This window comes from Lampetra fluviatilis, chromosome 36 (genome assembly GCF_964198595.1).
Source record: "Lampetra fluviatilis chromosome 36, kcLamFluv1.1, whole genome shotgun sequence".
In the NCBI taxonomy this organism is placed as follows: domain Eukaryota; kingdom Metazoa; phylum Chordata; class Hyperoartia; order Petromyzontiformes; family Petromyzontidae; genus Lampetra; species Lampetra fluviatilis.
Window position 1 is genome coordinate 3951434 of NC_136310.1, and position 20922 is coordinate 3972355.

General features: G+C 48.3%; 1 protein-coding gene across 3 annotated transcripts in view; it reads left to right on the forward strand.

The window, feature by feature from the left end:
- Positions 1 to 1434: 1434 nt before the first annotated feature.
- Positions 1435 to 20922, forward strand: part of LOC144945028 (ephrin type-A receptor 4-like) — a 105789-nt gene continuing 86301 nt past the window's right edge. For 2 of the 3 annotated variants that reach the window (XM_078873200.1, XM_078873202.1), the window contains exon 1: positions 1435 to 1686. In XM_078873200.1, the coding sequence (XP_078729326.1) occupies positions 1599 to 1686 (88 nt within the window). In that variant the 5' untranslated portion in view covers positions 1435 to 1598. Of the gene's footprint in view, positions 1687 to 7525; positions 7576 to 20922 lie in introns of those variants that run through there. The other variant, XM_078873201.1, reaches the window with a different exon arrangement.

Below are 20922 nucleotides of genomic sequence, written 5' to 3' on the forward strand. Positions count from 1 at the left end.
GAAATCCGCACCTCCGATGAGCACGGTTGGTCACGTACGGTGCGAACGAAGTTCAACGTTACATACAACGTCGACTTCTCCCAGAGTGTAACCAGTTGCCGTTCCCCCAGGCCAGGGAGACAATTCAGTCGAAGCCGCAGCACCAACGTTTGTCAGCTGCGGAGGTGCAACGGAGAAGGAGGCTTCAATGCTCGACGCGCTCTGTCTACGGGTGGAGGGGCAGAATTAAAGAAAGCAGCGTTAGGCGAAGTGGGGGAGGAGGAGACAGGGTGGGAGCAGGGGCGTTAGAGAGGGGGGGTAGGAAAGGAGGGGATGTGATGGAAAGGGGTGGTTGAGTTCGGCAGTGGATGGATATGTGTGTGGGTGGGGGTAGGGTGGGAAGCTTGTGGTTTGGGGTTGGGTGGGTGGGTGGTGGTAGCTATGGTTGGTGGCATGTGTATGTGTCTTTGTTGGTGGCTGAATAGGTGCTCACTAACAGCACTTGCCCCAAAACAGTCTATAAGACCATCTGGGATGCGTTCGTGTTTGTTCGTAAGGTCTAAGTGTCGGTGTCTCGGGAGATGGGGTTCGATTCACGACCACTGACATCAGCGCAAAGTGCTGTCTGAACCTGGCTCGACCTGCCCGTAGGTCGACCCAGCCTTAAATGAGCTCTTGATGGAGTGAGTTACACACATCAGCGCTGGGGGTGGTTTAAGCTGCGCCGTTTCCTCGCGTGAAACGCCGACCTCACTTAATACTGCACATCTGTGAAAACTTCGGGACATCTGTGCAAACGGGCTTCGCAGCTCGTCGTATTTTCTCCAGTATGAATAAATATTCCGATTCTGAATAGGTGCTCGCAAACATATCTTGCCCCATTCAGTCCGTAAGGCTAAACGGGAGGGGGGTTAACAGAGGGAAGTGGTTCATCTCTGTCCTTGTGTCTGCGACAGTGACTAGGGGAGCGGTGGTGTAGCGGTTAGCGCGCTGCGCTACGAACCCAGCGGACCGGATTCGATTCCCGCTCACGGCCAACACCAGTGGCGGTTATTTGAACCGGTTCTGGGCATCCCCTATGTCGACTCAGCCTCAATTGGGTACCTGGTGCGGTGTGTAAACATCGCCACTTGGGAGACAAAGGCGGCCGTGCGTGGTGCTGGCCACCCACCCCCTCGTGTACCGTTCCCGACTTTAATAGGTGCTCGCTAACAGCACTTGCCCCAACAGTCCGCTAAAGGCTACACGGGGGATCTTTGCCTTTGTGTCTGCGAGTGGGGGTAGGGTCAGTCGTGAGCGCTGTGTGGGGGTAGGGTAAAGGGAGAGGGAGGGAGGGGTGGATGAAGGGAGGGGAGGGTGGAGGGAGTGTGGGGGAGGGCTTGGATCGAGGGAGGGGTTTGGCTCAGCGCTTTTGCTCGCTGCTGGCGAGGCAAGAGCAGCCCGGCAATCATTCGCTCCTCTGCCGCCTCCTCGGCTGGATGGTAGCGGGTTAAGGGCTTCGCATCCTCCACTCGCCTCGTCTCGCAGAGGGAGCCCGTCCTCGTTCGGAACTCCCCGACTTCTGCACGTCTCGCGCGCGCGCGCGCGCACGCACGCGCCTGCACGCGCACACAGGGACCATGGCCTCGGGAAATTTCGCCGCTCTCTCCCTGACATGGATTTTCGCCGGATTTCTTGGGATTTGCACCGCCGTGGCTTCAAACGAAGGTAAAGCGGCCGCGTCCACTGAAACCGCTCGTTCGCTTTGTGCGTGTGTGTTTTTTGTAGCGTTGTGTTTTTTGTTTAAGTTTTATTGAAACATCACAGACTTGTCGCACGCACGTTCCTACACGCATGCACGTGCAACTGATGTGCATGCAGCACAGCAATGCGCAGTGAAGCTTCAGCAGTGTCAGAGACTAGGGATAGTGTCACCATGGCTCAGTTTTAACCGTCTCACGAATGTATAAGATTGACAACACTTGGAGCACGTTCTTTAAGTGCACTCTGCTGCAGTGGCGGGTCTAACTGCAGTAAGTAAAGAGTGTGTGTAATCCAATCTAGACGTCCCCTACTCACTCAAGGCACTGGGAGAAAGTCAATGACTTTTCGTTTGTTGGTCACACGAGCGATAGAAACGAGGAGTTCATCTCCGTTGGCGACATTGACGCAGTGATGGCAATTCCGCATTCCCATGGCAGGGAGCAGTATATCCTCCGTCAAGTTTTGCAAAAGTGTACCCACGCACTGAAAGCGGCGTTGGGATTACTCTATGCAATTTTATAAAGTACTTGTAATCTAGACATGTTACACACGTGTGTACAGCAGGCGCCGTCCGGCATACGCATCACATTGTATAGTGTACGCGACATTTCACAGCGTCTAAATACAGCCTGCCCCGCAGACCTCTATTCTAGAGAAAAACGTACGAACATCACGCAAGAGCATGATTACTAAGTTCTACGGAGAAAGTAATTCTATATAGGTCTATGATGCATCGCAATGTGGGTACTGGATTAGAGGGTCCGTTTTAATGGGGACATAATACAAAGGAATCTGTGCTCTTGACAAGTTCCTCTGCTCAAGAGCGCGCATTGCCTGGGGTTTGCGACTGGCCCGGTGGCTCAAGTCACAGAGATGCGCCGCCGTGTACGCAGACATTCACTACTTCGCCGGGTATACAGGAGGTCGTGAATTCGAGCCCGTCCTGACGGCTGTATATTTGGAGTCCGCATGCCTCTTTCTCCCCGTGGTCGCGTGGAATTTTTTTTTCGTCCGGGTCCTCCGGTTTTAACCCTGACACATTTAGACTCAACATGCGGAAAATATGATTTGGTTGCTGTACATTTCCGCATGATGAAGCCACTTCGACGAGTTGTCATATGTGGTTAGGTCGCTTAGTTAATGAGAGCAAGATATCTCGGTGGGGGCCTGACTTGGTAAAATAATAAATGAATGCAGCGCAGGCGAATTTCAGTTCTCTTCGGGTTCCGACACCCACGCAGTTTCTCTCATGAGCCGGGAATTAATGGAATGATGAAACGCGAAAAACAAAGTCCCCGCCCTCGCCACGGGCACGGGGAATTTCCACCAAAACGAGAGGAGGGCCGCTCAATTCCTCTTTTGAGCTGAGACACATTCACAGACCTCTTGATGCTTTTGATGACGATGTGTGTTTTTTTCAAGTGCCCTTTATCCCAGAAAGACCGAGAGTCTCAGGATCGCTCTTCATGAGAGTCCTGATTGAGGAGATTTGTCAACTGCCATTCGTAATTGGTTGGCTTCGCATGCGGCGAAAACCCGAATTCTCTGAGATAAAACTGGACACGCATAATGCTCATAACTCCGCACAGATAGAGTCAATAATCTCTTGATGTGCCTGGCCTTGCGTCTATTCGCCAGCTCGCAGGATAATGATAGCAGCGTAGTACTGTTTTGAAGCGTACGCTGTTGCGCATGAGTCATTCGGTGAGTAAAGTTGATAGGAAGCGTGAGTAAAAACACACACGCGACTGGAATATTTGCGTGGATGGCTTTCCCTTAAGAAAGATACGTATGCCACTGCGTCGACATCATAGAGACTTACGTTGGAAAACAAAGACAAAGATCCCCCGTATAGCCTGAACAGACTGTAGGGGCAAGTGCTGTTAGCGAGCACTTATGAAGGCCTGCACGGCACACGAGGGGGGTGGGTGGCCAACACCACGCCCAGTCGCCTTTGTCTCCCCAGTGGCGATGTTTACCCACCGCACCAGGTACTCATTCGAGGCTGAGTCGACCTAGGGGAAGACCCAACACCGTTTCAGATAATCGTCACCGGCGTTGGCCGTGAGCGGGAATCGAACTTGGGTCACCAGGTTCGTAGCGCAGCACGCTGACCACTACACCACGACTCGCCACGTTGGAAAACACAAACACGCACAACTTGGACTTTGCTTCGAGACGTGTGGAAGCCACAACGCTGGACGATGGAATCGTTCAAGATTGTTAACTCTTGACTCACGCGCATCTACTTTGAATAGAGGAAACGAATGTGAATGTGCCGCAACACAACACATACAACAGCTCTACCTACCCTAACACGAGGGTCGTCTATGCCTATGGCACCCATAGGATAAGTACGTTGAGTGTCACAATGTAAGCTGCTCTTGCGCAACGGCTGTATAGACTATAGAGCAACTGACACGGAGAGAAAAAAATTAACCCGTAAAAACAAAGTTTTTCACTCTAAATCCTTTATATGCGTGGCGGCTAGAGTCCTTTCGTCCTCTGGCTTGAGATGGCTGCCACCTATGGGTCAGATGATTGTCTGCCAGCATTAAGCAATTGGTAACTAAATATTTATTTATTTTCCCCTAAACAGTGTAATTTTTTTAAAAAAAAAATTCACTAAAATGTATTGTCACGCACAACGAGTCTGTGTGGAAAATGTCAGCTCGATTGGATCACGGGAAGTGGGTTAAAAAACGGCCGTAAGATTTGCACGGTCGTAAGCAAGCAAGCAAGCACGCAAGCACGCAAGCAAGCAAGTAAGCAAGTTAACTTAATATAAAGGATTTAAAAACATACACAGACTTCAGACGCTGTCTTTCCGACAGACCTGAGGACGGCTGCTTGCGTTGTGGCCGAAACGTCGTGAGAATTGTATTTTATTATGTTTTATTTTTATTATTTTATTATTTCCCTTCTACGTGACTTTACCGAAAGAACCAAGAAGATGAATCCCTGCAGTCACGAAAGCTTTAAATCGAAATTAAAATCGAAATTTATACACACACTTGGAAAGCGTATAAACAGACGAGTAAGAAAAGGCCTCTCGCTCTCTCTCACACACAGACATGATATTTTCATTTAGTTATAAGCACTGTTAAGTTATTTAAAGCGACAAGCGTTTTTTTCCCCATTACGCTGCGCCTTCAAATCAAAGCAGTGCTAACCTCCCCGTTCGATGCACGCTCTAGCCTCGGGTCGGCAGCGAGGCGGTGTGCGAGATGTGGTTTCTGCGGACGTGTCGAATGCCCACCACCAACATCCAACTCAAACGTGCCTTGCGGGCTAGAGCATACAACTGTTTTCAAATATAATCCAAGAGACACAGGATTGCGTACAGGGGCAGTGGCTGAACATATATAACCGTGCACGCAAAAACGTTAATATCAACAGCAAAAAACAAAAGCCGCCCTCCAGATTAGAAATGCGTGTTGCTCCACCAATACTGTTGCACTATATCATCATTGTCAGTCATGATCGATCCACTGCTGGATGGAGGCCTCCTCGAGCTTTCGACGTATCTCACGGTCGTACGGTGTCATTAATAATCCACGTGCAGCCAATTCCATCGCTCCATCTACTTGGTGGGCATCCTTCGGGGACGCGTTCCATTTTACTGGCCGCCAATCCGTCATGAATCTTGAGCCATCCCAAGCTCACTGTTCTTGACAGATTTGAACCGCAACCTACGCATCCTCTCGCATCGGTGCTCCTCGTTCTGAAAATTGCCGTTGCAAACGATCCAAATAAACACAAAAAAGCGGTTACGTTTCGCCAACAACTGGGGGATGGGGGAGGATGTCGACGTTTCAGATGACTCGCCACAATCAGCGAGCATTTACATGAATGTCCTCCAGCCGTGTTCTGAATAAAGGCTGATTTGACTTGGCGTTAGCTTGCTGGTTGTAGAATAATAGTCCACGTCCGTTCGTAACGAGGAAGCGCCTGTGTTAATGATGACGATGGCAATTTGTTTTAATCGTGTGCAAACAAAAACAAATCTGGCTACGTGTTAACACACGCACTCACACAAAAACACGACGTGGAAACTTTGGGCACCAGTGCAGCTACTGCTGCTGCTGCAGATACACACACAGTAAGCTGCGTTTGGTTTAACGCGTAGGCTTTCGCAACCAATATCATCCATAATATAGTTTTTTGGGGTTAGATCGCGTAAATATAAATGTGTTGTTAAACCCGCTACCACCCGACACAGCCAGTTAGGAAGCTTTGCCACGTAAACAGAACATGCAAATTCGTTACTAGTACAGCACACCGGTGTGTTGGAGAGCAAATCCACAACATTAACAATCTGTTCGAATTAACGAGGGGAGGGGGGGGCGGCTTTGGTTCTTTTTGTTGTTGTAAAGCCCAGCAAGAATCCCGTGCATTTCAATACCCGACGTCTCACTAGGTGGCCGGCACGCACTAAAAGGCCGCGCTGTATGATGGCCCGTGTTCAATAGAGGGAGGCAGGAAGCGGACGACAATTAAACAATTAAAATTAACACGTTAAGCTTTCAGGGGCGATTGCACCGCTGTAAAAAAAAAAACACACGATTGCGAGGACGCTGGAGCGAGCTTATCAAGGGTTTCGTCGGGACGTGGATGATGTTGGTGCGGGGTAGCCAATGGGCAGATGGACTTGCCAAAATAAAAAAAACACACGGACGCACACGCGTCTTGTTAGCTCACGGCGGTAAGTTTTGATTGAGTCGCTCGCAAACCAAAGGTTGAGAGTTCGAATCCCGCTTGCAGGGTGGGGGGGTGTCTGTCTGACTCAGCCCATCGTGCTCTTGGGGTGCCTTAAATGAGTGCCGCTTTGTGACGAAGACCACTGTTGGTTGCCCTATGGAGAGGCGCCGACTCTCGCCATAGGAAAGAGGAATTTCCACCACCGGTTCGTGGCTGCAAACGGTTGGCGAGTACCGCCTCAACGCAGTGCCGCACTAAGCTCGTGCGGGGCCTGTAGCATGTGTTATGAAGGGGTCTTAAATAAAAAGAAAAAGACAAATATTAAAACACAAATTTTTTACTTGCATAGTAAAGTAATATTTTTTTTCATTTGCTTTACAGCCAGATAATACGACAAATCGCTAACCTTAAACACCCAGTCGTTCATAAAAGTTGAAGGCAGTATAGTACTATAGTAATAGAGCAAGTGCAGAATCACTGAACCGGAATTGATAGCTTGAAAACATTTAGCGCGGGGCCCTTGAAAGTGCGGGGCCCGTAGCTATTACATATGTAGTAGCTACTCCTGCTACTACATATGTAGTAGCTACTTTTGCTACTACGATAATCCGTCGCTGCCTCAACGCTCATTTGGAGCAGGCAATCGCTCTGACTTTATCCGTTATCCGAATTTTCAGCACACAGCGCTCCACAGCAACAACGCACGGTAAGCGGCATTGCGCTTCTGCGCTGAACATGGCACCGTTGTGCAGACGCAGTACTCTTGCCAAAAAGCACCCGGCAGCCCTAGAAGAACGGTCGACAGGCTTGCATGCTGATGACACCCAAAAGGCGGGAAGCGGGAGAGACTTTGCTTGCTTGAACAAACGCTGCCAAATAACGTCGGTATATTCGCGTGAAGACAAAGAACGTATGGGTTTGCCGAAGAGGCCAACTTGCGCTCTGCAGTTACAGGGTTAACGTTGGAATGCGATCAGAGAGTGTTGCAATAGCCTTGCTCTTAACAACATGCCGCAGCTTCAAGTGGACCGTTTAATTAGTTGCTACAAATAACAGTCATTAGGCATCCTAACGTCAACAATTTGTCTTGGGAACTCTAGTTCTGGACCGAATCGTGCATTTCGCGACACGCTGTTCAATCGGGCTGTTGAGGTACGCTCCATACAACATCGGTGATTGACGCGGCTTGCGGAAGATTTTCTACAGCAGTGCACAAAGGGCTGCAGTGCATTCTTAAGTTCTTGCCAGCATCGGTGTTTATACAGACATCGGTAAACATTGGTGCATGCTATATCTGAGTTTGTTTCCTCTCTGCTTGGTTGTTGGACTGGACATGCATCGCGTCGTTTTGTCAATCCACTGCTGGACAGTGGGGCCTCAATCCTCCCCACGACTTTGGAGGCCGTGAGACACTTGTCCAACCCTGACCACGCTGCTTAGGTGATGGTGGTGAAGGTGTGGGCGGAGGACAGAATAACAATGGATGCTGCTGCACTGCCCTCTATTCCTCACAGCGCTAATTACTCGGCTGCCTTGCGTGCGGGAGTTTCCTACACACGCACTATCCCATGCTTTTAACCCTGCTTAGCTTGCGAGATCCGATGAGAGCGGTCGCATTCCGGGTGATCCGGTTATTGGCTCTGTTTGGGGTTGCGTCGCACGTAAGAAAATATGCAAACTTTAACCTTGCATTCCTTGCCAATAGACAACGATCCCCCGTGTAGCCTTAATAGACTTTTGGGGCAAGTGTTGTCATCGAGCACCGATGAAGGCCGGCACGGCACACGAGGGCGTGGGTGGTCAGAACCATGCCCGGCCGCCTTTGTCTCCCCAGTGGCGATGTTTTCCACATCGCACCAGGTACGCATTTGAGGCTGAGTCAACCTAGGGGAAGACCAGGACCGGTGCAGATAATCGTCACTGGTGTTGGCCGTGAGTGAGGATAACATTTTTTGGGCCCTGTTCATCCATAGAATCCTTTTTGACAAATCTGCGCGTTGCTTTGCTAATTCATTAACCATATACCATATTGTCAAAACCTAAGAAGTCTAAGACGTCCGTCCAATTGGCGTTTAACGATCCCAAGAACAAGAATTGGAATAGGTGACAAAGCCGTTGCAGCGCCAACGTTTAAGAACAACCTTGGTTCCTCCCTTAACACACCAAATATTCCTTCAAAGTGCCGGATACAACCACATTTGCCAATGTGATCTGTAACTTTGATTCTTATTCATACATTGATAGTTCAATTTTAATGTGCAATCTTATTGAGGGGCTGTGTGGTGTCTTGGCGTGATCCTGGACTTTTGTTTTGTTTTTCTGCCTTGCCCAAGATGGCATTCGGTATTGAAACAACGACAGGAATCGATGTGCTTATGCAATTTGTATTTGTAGACTTTAATTTTATTTATTTCTTTCTCTTTCGTGACTTGGATAACTTTCCCATACTTTCCACCCCTATCTGCTGTTGTTATTTTGTCGTTGAAACTTGCTGACCCGCCCCTAGTTGGACATATGTGTTAAAAAGAGCTTAATAGATCATCGGATTATTTCAGTCTAATTAAATATTCTGAACTCGGGTCGCCGGGTTCGTAGCGGAGCGCACTAACCACTACACCACCGCTCCCCACTGTTACTGATAACAAAGACAAAGATCCCCCGTATAGACTTAATAGACTGTTGGGGCAAGTGCTGTTAGCGAACACCTATGAACGGCACAAGAGGAAGTGGGTGGCCAACACCACGCTCGGCCGCCTTTGTCTCCCCAGCGGCAATATTTACACACCACGCCAGGTACTCATTTGAGGCTCAGTCGACCTAGGGGAGGCCCAGAACCGGTTCAGATAATCGTCACCGGTGTTGACCGTGAGCGGGAATCATACTCGGGCCGCCGGGTTCGTAGCGCAGCGCGCTAACCACGACACTACCGGCTCCCCACTGTTAGCGACAAAACACACGCACACACACACGTACGCACACGCGCGCACGCACACACGCACGCACACACACACGCACACACCCACATGCGCGCACGCACGGCAGGCGCAGGCGCGCCAAGAGATGCATTCACTCGTCGTTATGGACTTCACGTGTGGGTTCCTCCTGGCTCTGCGGCAGTCTCACACGAACTGAATAACAAACATTCCAAGCGGGAACAAGCAACAAATTGAGATACATTTTCACTGCGTAAGTAAACCATTTGGTTTCGAAATAATAATAATGATGATAATAATTTGACAAAACTTAAAGACCTTTTGTCAATCCACTGCTGGATGGAGGCCTCCCCATGACGCATCGGACACACGGGGATGTGTCTTGTTTGCCATACTTCACCAAAGTTGCTCAACGCGAGTTCGAAAACGGTAGGGAAGTCAGCACCGTTTCAGATATCATTCGTCAGTGATGTTGGCCTTGACCGGGCATCGAGCCGAGTCGGGCGGGTTCAAGACGCCAGCACGCGAGCGTGCGCACACGTCCATGCGGCACCGCATTCACGAACTTCCCAAATGTTTACTGTGGCGAGCAGTCGTTTTAGAGGACGTGCCAATAACCTACAGCCCACGCACGCAAAAGAAGTATGCGTCGTGGCGTTTACCACGCTCTATTGCGAAAGGCAAGGAAAAGGGCCTCCACTAGAGTGGTGGCGGGATGTTAACTACCTTGCCTGGTATACGGGAGGTCGTTGTGTCGATCCAGGCCATGACGCCTGCTGCTATATTTGGAGCCTGCGTATTCTCCTCGTGGCCGCGTGGATTTTTGTGGGTTTTTTTCTCCCTCCACATTTAGAGAAACGCGCTGAAGAGCATTTGGCTGCTGATATACATTTCCAAGTAATCAGCCACCTCGTTGAGTTGTCATTTGTGATAGCCAGGTTTGCTTCTGAACAAAAAAAATACAAATATAGCTCAGTGGGCCTGACATGGTAAAATAAACATCGTTTCAAATTACAATATTTGGCCTACTCTTCCATGCTGACCCGGAGTGCTGGAAGAAAAGGGGGATGGGGGGGTTGCCCACACTTTACCATCGCCACACGCGGACCTGACGAACTGTGCTGTGCCCCGCGTGTATTGCTAGCTGGCCCACATGGCTTAGGGATTAAACACAAAAAAAAACCTTGCTCCATTGTTTCAATTGCCACGCCGGAAGATGGAATCTAAGTTATCTAAACCGGTGGTGGGACCCGGGTTGCAAGTCCAATGTGCCATCGAGCTCCCACAGCCTCATGCGCATGCATATACAACTATATTCCGTCTCGCAAGTGAACCAGAACGTTTTAATTCCGTATAACCCACCGGCTTAGCAACCCCCCATGGCACCCCGAGAGGTCCAGCGTGCTTCATTAGCCTATGGCTAAGCTTGCCCACACACGGCAGCCGAGTTCGCGTGCGATTTTATCCCACCGTCACTCGAGCTCATCCGAGTTGGCCAGCATCTACCCAACAATGCTGCATACTCATGAATGGTATTGGGCAAAGATGACCAACGTAGGGCATGGATCTCCTGGGAGATGAAAACGACTTCAGACACGGCGAGGGTTTTCCTGCTTTCCTGGCTACAGGCCGTATTAACCCGATTGTATATGAGACGCTCTTGAAAGTTTATACTCAACGCAAACTTGTGCCAGGTGGCAGCAAAAGTCAAGCAGATATGGTTTCACACATCTAGCGGATTATAAGACCACCCCGCCCCCCGCTACTGATGGAGTGCGTCTTATAATCAGAAGAAAATGTAATATTTGTCAAATTATTCCGAAGTATTGCCGAATCACACATCGCAAGTTGCGAACGCGCATGCAAAACTTAACGCGCTCACATCTCCCACCGAGCGTCCGGGATTCCATCATCTTAGTTTTCACCCCCTTTTCTCAGAGATGCGCACACACACACACAGCGCCTATGCGAGTGAATCCTCAATTCGGTCAATGGACAGGCAGACGAGACCCTTTTCGGAGCATTGGCGCCTGCCTCTGGTGCGGGAGTAAGATAATGATTTTTTTTTCTGCCGTTCATAATTGCACCGCTAAACTTATCGGAGGCCTGCAATCTTCGTAAACTTCCTCGGCGAATGCGATACCGAAGCGCGAGCCGACGCCGACTCGCCGCTTGTCTGCGCGGCACTTGAGCCACAGTCTTGCGGTGCTTAGCGATGCGTGAACCGCGCAGAGGAAGACACAACACGGAGACAAAGGTCCCCCATTCAGCCTCAATAGACTGCGGTGGCGAGCGCTGTTAGCGAGCGCCTATTAAGGGCGGAACTGAACGCGACGGGGATGGTGGGCAGGCATGTGTGAGTGTGTGTGAGTGTGTGTGTGCCCGTATGTGTGTGTCCGTTTGTGTGGGGAGCGGTAGTGTAGCGGTTAGCGCTACGCTGCGCAATGAACCCGGCGACCCGGGTTCGATTCCCGCACACGGCAACAGCAGTGACGGTTATCTGAACCGGTCCTGGGCCTCCCCTAGGTGGACTCAGCCTCAAATGAGTACCTGGTGCTGTGTGTAAACATCGCTACTAGGTAGACAAAGGCGGTCGGGCGTGGTGCTGGCCACCCACCCCCTCGTGTGCCCGCCGGTTTTCATAGGTGCTACTCGCTAACAGCACTTGCCCCAAAAGTCTGTTCGGGCTATACGGGCGATCTTTGTCTTGTGTGGTCATCTCGATGTCCAGTCGCCTTGTTTTTTTTGCACCTCTTATTTTGGGTCGAGCCGACCTAGGGGCGCGCCCAGCGCATCATAGATGCAGATAACAGCTGGTGCCATTGTCAGGCATCTGTGCGTGACCCGACAGGGAACTTTCGGTTCCAGTGCGTGAATGCACAACGCTAACATTTCATATTTCACACAAGAAACGCACACAAAGACGAGTGCACACATTCCCCCTTCCGTCGTTTACAAGGGAGGGTAAAAGTTTAGTCAGCGAGCGCCTATTAAGACCGTCAACACAAGAAGGGCCGTATTGTGTTGGCCACCACCCCGCGCCGCCTTTGTCTTTCCACTCTTCCCAATAGAGTGCTTACTTTCAGTACGATGGGGACTCTTGCAAGGCTGAGCCGATCACGACACGCGCAATGGGAATGCGCATACACACACGCGGCTATGAAAAAGTCTGGAATACACTAAGACCGCATTGTAGTTTAGGAATTTCGATTCGCTACCTTAGACGAATAAATTAGTCTTCGAGTGCAGCCGTTGAATTAGATTGACAGGCATCGACTTATTTTCTTATTCAAATTATTAGCATGCGAACAACCGTAAATTCGCTCGGACCAAACAATGGAAAAGATACAGAGACAATGGGGGCGGGAATAGAATCATCCTGGCTCTGTCTGCCACGACTAGAACGCAGCATACGAATATTCTCCACATATCCGACAGGCTGGCAGGAACTGTTAGCTGGAACTTATTTACGGCCGAGTCGACCTAGGGGAGTCCCAAGCCAAGGTAACGATACAACGGTGGAACTGATGTTGGCCATAGTTCGGAGTCAAATTCAACTCGCCACGGCTTGCAGCGCATCAGCGCCACTACTCCTTGCTACGGAACACAACTCAGATGGCTCCGTGTCGAGGCGCAGGGGCTATCAGCGAGCACCTATTAAGGCCGGTCGAGACTCCACCCAGCCGCGCCAGCGCCGACATATAGTCACCGCAACGGCGGAACGATTTAAGGCTGAGTCGACCTTGAAGAGGGACCCAGGGCTGCTTCTGATGCCAACTTGCGCACCGATATTAGCAAGGGCAGGGAGTCAAACTCAGACGGCGGTGGGATTCGTAAGATGGACAGATTCTTAGGGTCGCGCAGTGCACTCGCCTCCAACCCTACCGCTTCCACGCTAGAAATCACGCACGCATTAATGGGTCACAGCGAATATAAATAAACAACGCGCGCGCGCGCGCGTTGATTGTCGTCGTTCCAGCAAGTGTTCAAGCACGCCACGTGGATCGCTGGACCGAAAGCTCCCCACCCACACACCCGCTAGCTGCTCCGCAATCCCTGAATATATCAACCTCACATCAAAGGGCAACCCCCACCCCTCCCCTCGCCGGTTCATTCATTCATCGCGAGCTTCCGATAGCCAGGGCCCATTGCGACTCCCGGCTCGGTCCACGTGGAGCCCACCGGCTCAGCTCAACAATCTCCGTGAATGCATCTGTGGGGTAGCGGCCAGGGCCTATGCTTTGCTGTACGACTCAGAGAATACTCTTTGGTTCTTTCAGTAAAGTCACGTAGGTATAAAATAAAATAAATAACGACGTTTCGTGACTTTACCGAAAGAACCAAAGAGTATGGGTTCCAGCAGTCACGCAAGCTTCAAATGAAGACTCGGAGAATCCCGCTCACGGCGAACATCGGTGGCGAATGTGTGAAGCAGTCGCGGGCGACCTCGAGGTCGACTCAGCCATTTGTTTATGAGTACACTACCGTACTTGGCAAAGGTGTGTGAAGTATCGGCACTGGGGAGATAAAGGCGGCCGGGCGTGATGCTAATCCTCTCTCTCGTGCGCCCTGCAGGTCTTCATAGGTGCTCGCTAACAACACTTGCCCCAGTAGCCCCGTACAGTCTGTACGACGGATCTTTGTCTTTGTGATGTACTCCGTGTGGAGATGGCACCACAGCAGTGCGAGACGCATTGAGTGATTCATTGTGATTAATAATGCTAATGGCGTGCCACCTAGGAGTTAATAAACATGTCCCGTTTATTCTTTGGTTCTTTCGGTTAAGTCACGTCTAAATATAAAATAATAAAGTAAAATAATAGCGACGTTTCGATTGCAATCGATTGCAATCGAAACGTCGCTATTATTTTAACTGCAATCGATTGCAATCGAAACGTCGCTATTATTTTAATTTATTATTTTATCTTTAGACGTGACTTAACCGAAAGAACCAAAGAATAATTCCTGCAGTCACGAAAGCTCCAAAAATTAAGAATGTCCCGTTTACATTATGAATGGAGCGGACCGCTTCGCAGAGAAGGAGTTGTGATGATGCAAGTAACACGAACCGGGTTCGATTCCTGTTCCTGTGGATTGTAAATGTAAATGCGTTGACATAATTTTTGCTCATAGACGGCTACGTATAACGCTCGTATATCATCGGCATGATGTGTGGACTACGGTCTCGGCATGTGACTCTATTAGATGCTTCAGTAATCCGTGACTGCGATCAGATTCCTTAACGCACCTACCAATGTTGACTTTAAACTTTCGTGACTGCAGGAATTCATATGGCTTGATTATTTCGGTAAAGTCACGTAGATAGAAATAAATAAAGTGAAAAAAAATAAAAATATTTTTTTTTATGTAAACCATTATTATTCTGATTCACTTTATTATTCTTTTTCTATCTACGTGACTTTACCCAAAGAACCAAATAATATGAGCACGTACCAATGTATCGGTCCGCAGCAGAATGCTACCGTGTGTCAGTGTATATGCAACGCTGCATAGATGCAATGTTGCATATACACAAATACATACACTTTTCTGAGTTAATTTTCGCGAAGAGGAACTTCGGACCGCGAGCACCACGCACTCGCGTCTGCACGAGGAGGCGGTGGTGGCACTGATTGACGTGGAATTGGATAACGCTGAGATAACCCTCGCGAGGCCGTTAAAATTAACGACCTGTAAAACAACAACGGACAGAGAGCAACATCGTCAGCGCGCCGTGAAGGAAACACGAAAGCAAACACGGCGTCTTAATTGTAGTTGTAACCCACGGACAAAGGGTCTGCCCTAAAAGTCTGGGAGTCAGGCAAGGGCCGCGTTAGTCAACATTCTGTAGCTCTGCCCAAAGGGTGCAGTCACTGGCCCTATCCGTCAGTCCACCGATGCACGAAAGCCTCCTCCTCCTCCTCAAGCTGACCCCGTGATGTAACAATCCAACCCAACGCCCTGGCCACGAGATGCTTTCATTGCTCCAATCGTCTCGGCGGATCTTCCCCACGGACGCGTTCAATTCCTCGGCTGCCACTCCATCGCCGTTGGTGATCACTTTGAGAGACGTTTCGTGCCCAAGCCCATGCACTTTTCGTAACAGTTTTAATCAAATATCGTGGATTTGCATGTAGTTTCTAACTCGTGTTAATCCTGTGCGGGTTAATGGAGGGGGGGCGGGGGGTTCCCGGGACCCACTGATGTTAGCCGTGGCTGGAAATCGAACTTAGGTTGCCTAGTTGAACACAGGGCAAGTGCGCTAACCACTGCGCCACCACTCCCCCGTGACTGCTGCATGTGATAGTTTGTTTATCCTTTTCCCACGCGTCTCCTCGATGTTTGAAGACCCAAACCCCCCTCACGATGAAACAAATATCTCTTGTAAATATGTTACATAGGTCGTGTCCCAAGCTATCCCACGCGAACCTGAAGTTTCGTTAATGAGGACACAAATGATTTAAGCCCCACGGTTCTCTGAAGGCGCCATTAGGTTGGACATGGGTGGTGTTTAAATTCGAGAATATCCGTGACCGAAGTTCTGGAACGCCAAGAGAATGCTAGTATGGGGCGCCTGAGGTTTTACATGTTTTTTTTTTTCACATGAGCGAAGTTTCAGACCTGTATCGAACAGCTCAGCAGTAGCCCACTCGCATGTGCTCATAGCCGCACGCAAAACATAGCGCGCATGTTGAACTCCTTTCGCATCGTACATAGCCAACCGTGATAATCGTAGGTGCTGGGGGGGGGCGTAAGGAAACAGAACTAAACACAATAAGCAGTGCAAGAGACATGAGTTTGCATTCTAGATGTGAAAGTGCATCGCTCCATTGGCATCCTGACATTGGAAGGAAGAGCGTTCCAGACGGTCGTGGAACACATAGAATAGTGAAACAGTCATAGCACACACAACATGTACCCACAGCACGCACACACAATACATGCCAGTGCAATCGAACATACATGTCTACTTAGCACATCCAAACACACGAATCGACAAGAGCAGACATACCGAATGAAATGGAGGCATAGCACACACATGGTACTCATACATCCACACAAACACACGTGTTGTTCAAGCCTGCCGTGGTGGCGCTGTGATGTCTCGCGTTTACGAGTGGAACACAACATGTTGACACTAACTTGCTGGACTGCGAGGTGGCCAGAAGATGGCAGTAGAGCAAGTAGGTCGCCGACATATCTCTTCTCTCTCAATGCACCCCTACCTTGATTGCCTTCTCTTAAAGACGTCTGGAATCGTGGCCTGTCCATTTAGCTCCGTCCAAGAACAATATTATTGAATAACGTTGCATGAGATACTCCCAGTTTCCGATGTAAATCAATCAACGCTGATGTCTTTAGAGCGTTCCTCGTGTGCACAATTGTTACCAGGAGTAACTCCAGTTCCATCCAATGTGCAAATTTGATATCACATTTACCCACAAGGCCTCGTAGGCGATGCACTGTGAAGCATTGTTTGCAGGATTACTTTTAAATTAATTACTTTATTTAGCTGTCGTCAAAGATGCATTTTCTAAACGATACGAACATGTTCACGTCTCTTGTAAATAAACATTGCTGTTATTGTGCTGAGCTTGGTGAGTGAGGAGTATTTTCAATGTTGGGCTGGTGAATACAAACGTAATGTGAATTCATGGGGAAATTGTAAAAAGACGAAGTGATAAATGTTATACCCTTTGGTTCTTTCGGGAAAGTCACGGAGATAGACAATTAATAGATCACGACGTTTAGATCGCAACACAAACAAACACAGCAGGAGAACTGCTGACGTAGGAACAGTTTTATGCTGTTTGTTTCACCTGATGACGGTTGCTTGTGTTGCGATCGAAACGTTGCAATCTATTAATTTTCTATCTACGCGACTTAAACGAAAGAACCAAAGAGTTTGGATTCCCGCAGTCACGAAAGCTTCAAATCAAGATAAATGTTATGATAGTTTCCGATAGTTTTTTGCGTTGTTATTAGGCACACGGTCACTACAAAGTTACAACACTGGTAGCCCATCATCAATAAAGACCACTTTGTTGCACACAACATTTGTGCAGCAAATTGATAACACAAGTTTGAGGCGTCATGCTTTTTTTTTGAATGTTTAATTGTCTGAATACAAAAATACATTGAACGGTAGCATTTTGCAATAGCATGTTTGTGTGAAAACCCATGATCATCCCGTATTCTATAAACAAGGCTAAGGAACAGGGGGTGAACAGCTGACACGCTTCACTAAGCTCAGGGGCATTGTTTCGCAAGCACGAGTTCTTGCGACCCAGCACGGGGACTAGGCTTCTTCGCTCGAATACAAAATGTATGTCATTACACACTGCACCTGCCCGATGATTGCTAAACACATGCCGCATGACCTATGGAGATTTAGCACGCTATGTGACGTACGACGCTCGTATACACATGGGGTGGAAACGAAAAAAAAACCCATCAAACTGAGTTCACAGATACATTTACGAGACTATAACCTACACGCTGCGTTTTACTGTGCCCATGGCGTGGCTGGCATAGTTCTCTGCAATAAAGTTCAAGGATATTTGAGCCCCTTCAAAGGTTTGTACGGTGAAGCCCATTGCAGGAAATTGATATATTGCCTTACGTGAGCATTTTCCATTTTGGGTTAATAAAACAAGTACCTCTTTGTTCTGTGGATGGACTTGTACCTGCCATATGAATGTAGAATGTTCACAATTTCAGTCTAGCGACGTGTCCTGCCCAAGCCCACTTCAGTTTTTTTTCTTGACAGTTTTAACTTCATCATTAAAATAAACAAATGTTTTTATTTATATAATTAACCTGCAAATATTGTCAAACTCGTCTGTATATACTTCACCCCGATGGCAGTGATGAGCGCTGCCCCAATTAGCATTTGAGAAGGGATACTCTTTAATTTTGTTAAAAATAAGTAAGTAAATAAATAATAAAAACACGTACGTTTCATTTACATTTATTTATTTATTTCAACAATGAGAAAACCATCCACAGGAAAACATCAGGTGGTGCAGAGACCAATTGTTTACTGAAGAATATATGCTAATTTACAAACTGTCTTAAATATTAAGTTGGTTAACCCCATATATATTTTTCTTTTCTGGTTCAAATAAATATTTATTTTAATATTCACTCACTCCTTTAGGAGTAGACACTTTCACACATGCACACACGCAACAATTAGCTTAGAAGCTTAAATATATATTAATAGTGGTATTGATAATGAAACAGTCTTGACAAAATGCAATTGTAGCCATACAGCTCATAGGACATGGCACTGTTAGTGAGTACATACTCGGGCCGACATGAAACATAACAAACCAGTGTGGTGAACTACGCAGTGAGGGTGTTTGCACATCACACACCAGGTAAGCATTCATGGCTAAGCCAACCTAGGCGAGGCCCAACACGGGTTCAGATACCACTTTTCACTGATGACGAATCCTGTCTGGGAAGTAAATCCATGTCACTGGAATTGTAGTGCAGTCCACAAAAAAAAAAAATCCTGAGCCAAGTGGGCTTTTTTCGAGTTCTTTAAAGTGATAGTTTTTCTGCAGACACGAGACACCTAAGCGGCAAAGGGAAATCCCTCGCCAGCGGAGAGAAAAAAAACTCCCATAATCGTGGGTTGAGAAACGCAAGAGCTCTCAGCGAAACGATCGCTTCCCAACCCGCTCTTGCATTTCGGAATTTCAAAGACGGCCATCGTCCACTTCGCTTGAAACCCACGCGGCCCCTTTATCAATGGTACTACGAATAATAACGACTCATGAAAGGCCATGTCATCAAGCCTTACTGCAGGTCAAAGCACACGGCCGTGTTTTGAATGTGCAAAACCATAGCAATGACAGCTCTGCTAGTTATAATCCCTTACTTTTCATCAACGTTTCCCAGATGGCGCCCTTATTTTTTTTCCTTCTTCATATATGGAATACACATACACGCCGGTACATCCACTGCATGCATAACAAGGGGGTCTGTTGCTGGCAGCGGCGTTAAATAAGCGTGGAGAATTGGCCTTTAGTGTTGGGCTGGGACCAGTAAGCCCCCCGATTGATGCAGATTACAAAAAAAAATAGAATAAGTTCTCTGGCTGCATCCGTCAGTTGCAGGGTTCTATGTTACACCCACACAGTCGCTCTAACCGTACCCCGTAGGATTATTAAAAAAAAGCTCTGCTGTAATCTACATTGTAATGCACTTGAGGTGTCCATCTGCGAGTCAGGCTGTCGGCCACAGTAAACGAGTGGCTTTCGCCATACAGCATTGAGTAAGGGCTCATTTTGATGGGAGAGAACCGGGGTCTTGTGGTGTTCATGATGAGCTAACCGTGTGATGAAGTTTTTGTTTATTCTTGGGAACAGATCACATGTGATACGTGTGATCTGAAGCTGACCTGGATCTCGCCTAGGGTGACTTGGCCTCAAATTATAATCTCGTGCGGTGTATGAGCTTGACCACTCGGGAGATCGAGTTGTGGATATCTTTTTTTTAGGTAAGGTTATTTAAAACAGAAACGAATATTCAAAGGAAAAAAATGGCAGGCGTCAATTAATTGACGGCCACAATACATCTGGACCACCTTGTACAATACTAACCCTGCGAATCTTGTTAGAATAACTGTTGTCTTTGCTCTAGGGCGCGAATTTGAGGCGCATCGTCTGCATCAAAGGTTCCGAACAAACTGATAATCTCCCACTTGCAACCGATCCCCTGTGTAACTGGGGATGTGACATTCCTTCTCGGGCAGTCCACAGTCGAGGTGCGAGCTCAGTTGAGCATGGCGTGGTTCCAGGGTCTCATGGTATTGATAATGAGTTAACCTCATCAGGGGTGCCACGGTGGCAAGATGTTAACTACATCGCCTGGTATACAGGAGGTCGTGGGTTCGATCCTGACCCTGACGCCTGCTGTATATTCGGAGTTTGCACGTCTCTCTCCCCATGTTCGCGTGGATTTTTCTCTGGGTCCTCCGGTTTTTCCCTCCACATTTTAGAAACATCCATTTAGAGGATTCGGCTGCTACAAATGTCCACGTTATAAGCCACTAAGTTGAGCTATCATTCGTTGACAGGTTGTTTCTGAAAAAGAGCTGTGTAGCTCAGCGGGCCTTATCTGGTTTAAAAAAAAATCGTAAACCCTGCGATCAGGTTGTTATTCTCAGTCACAAATCACATGTGATACATGGTATCTGAGGCTGACCTGGGTCTCCTCTAGGGTGACTTGGCCTCAAATTATAATCCAGTTCAGGTATCGGCAAATGCATCACACGCTGTTTAACTGCGCTTATACAGCCATGAGTGCTTGATAATGAAAGGACACCTGTAAAATGGAGCTGTGATTATTTGGAGACCAACAGGGATGAAATCAGATGACACTGTGCAACTATTTAGGCCGTGTCTGTGTGGGTATCGTAAACAAACATGTTATCACCAAATAGAAGTGTCACCTGTTGTCAAACACACACTCTACATTGCCAGCGCAACACTATCTGCTCACACTTGTATTGCGTTGTCAGGTTCGGTGCATTGGGCTGTGGCATCGGCACACA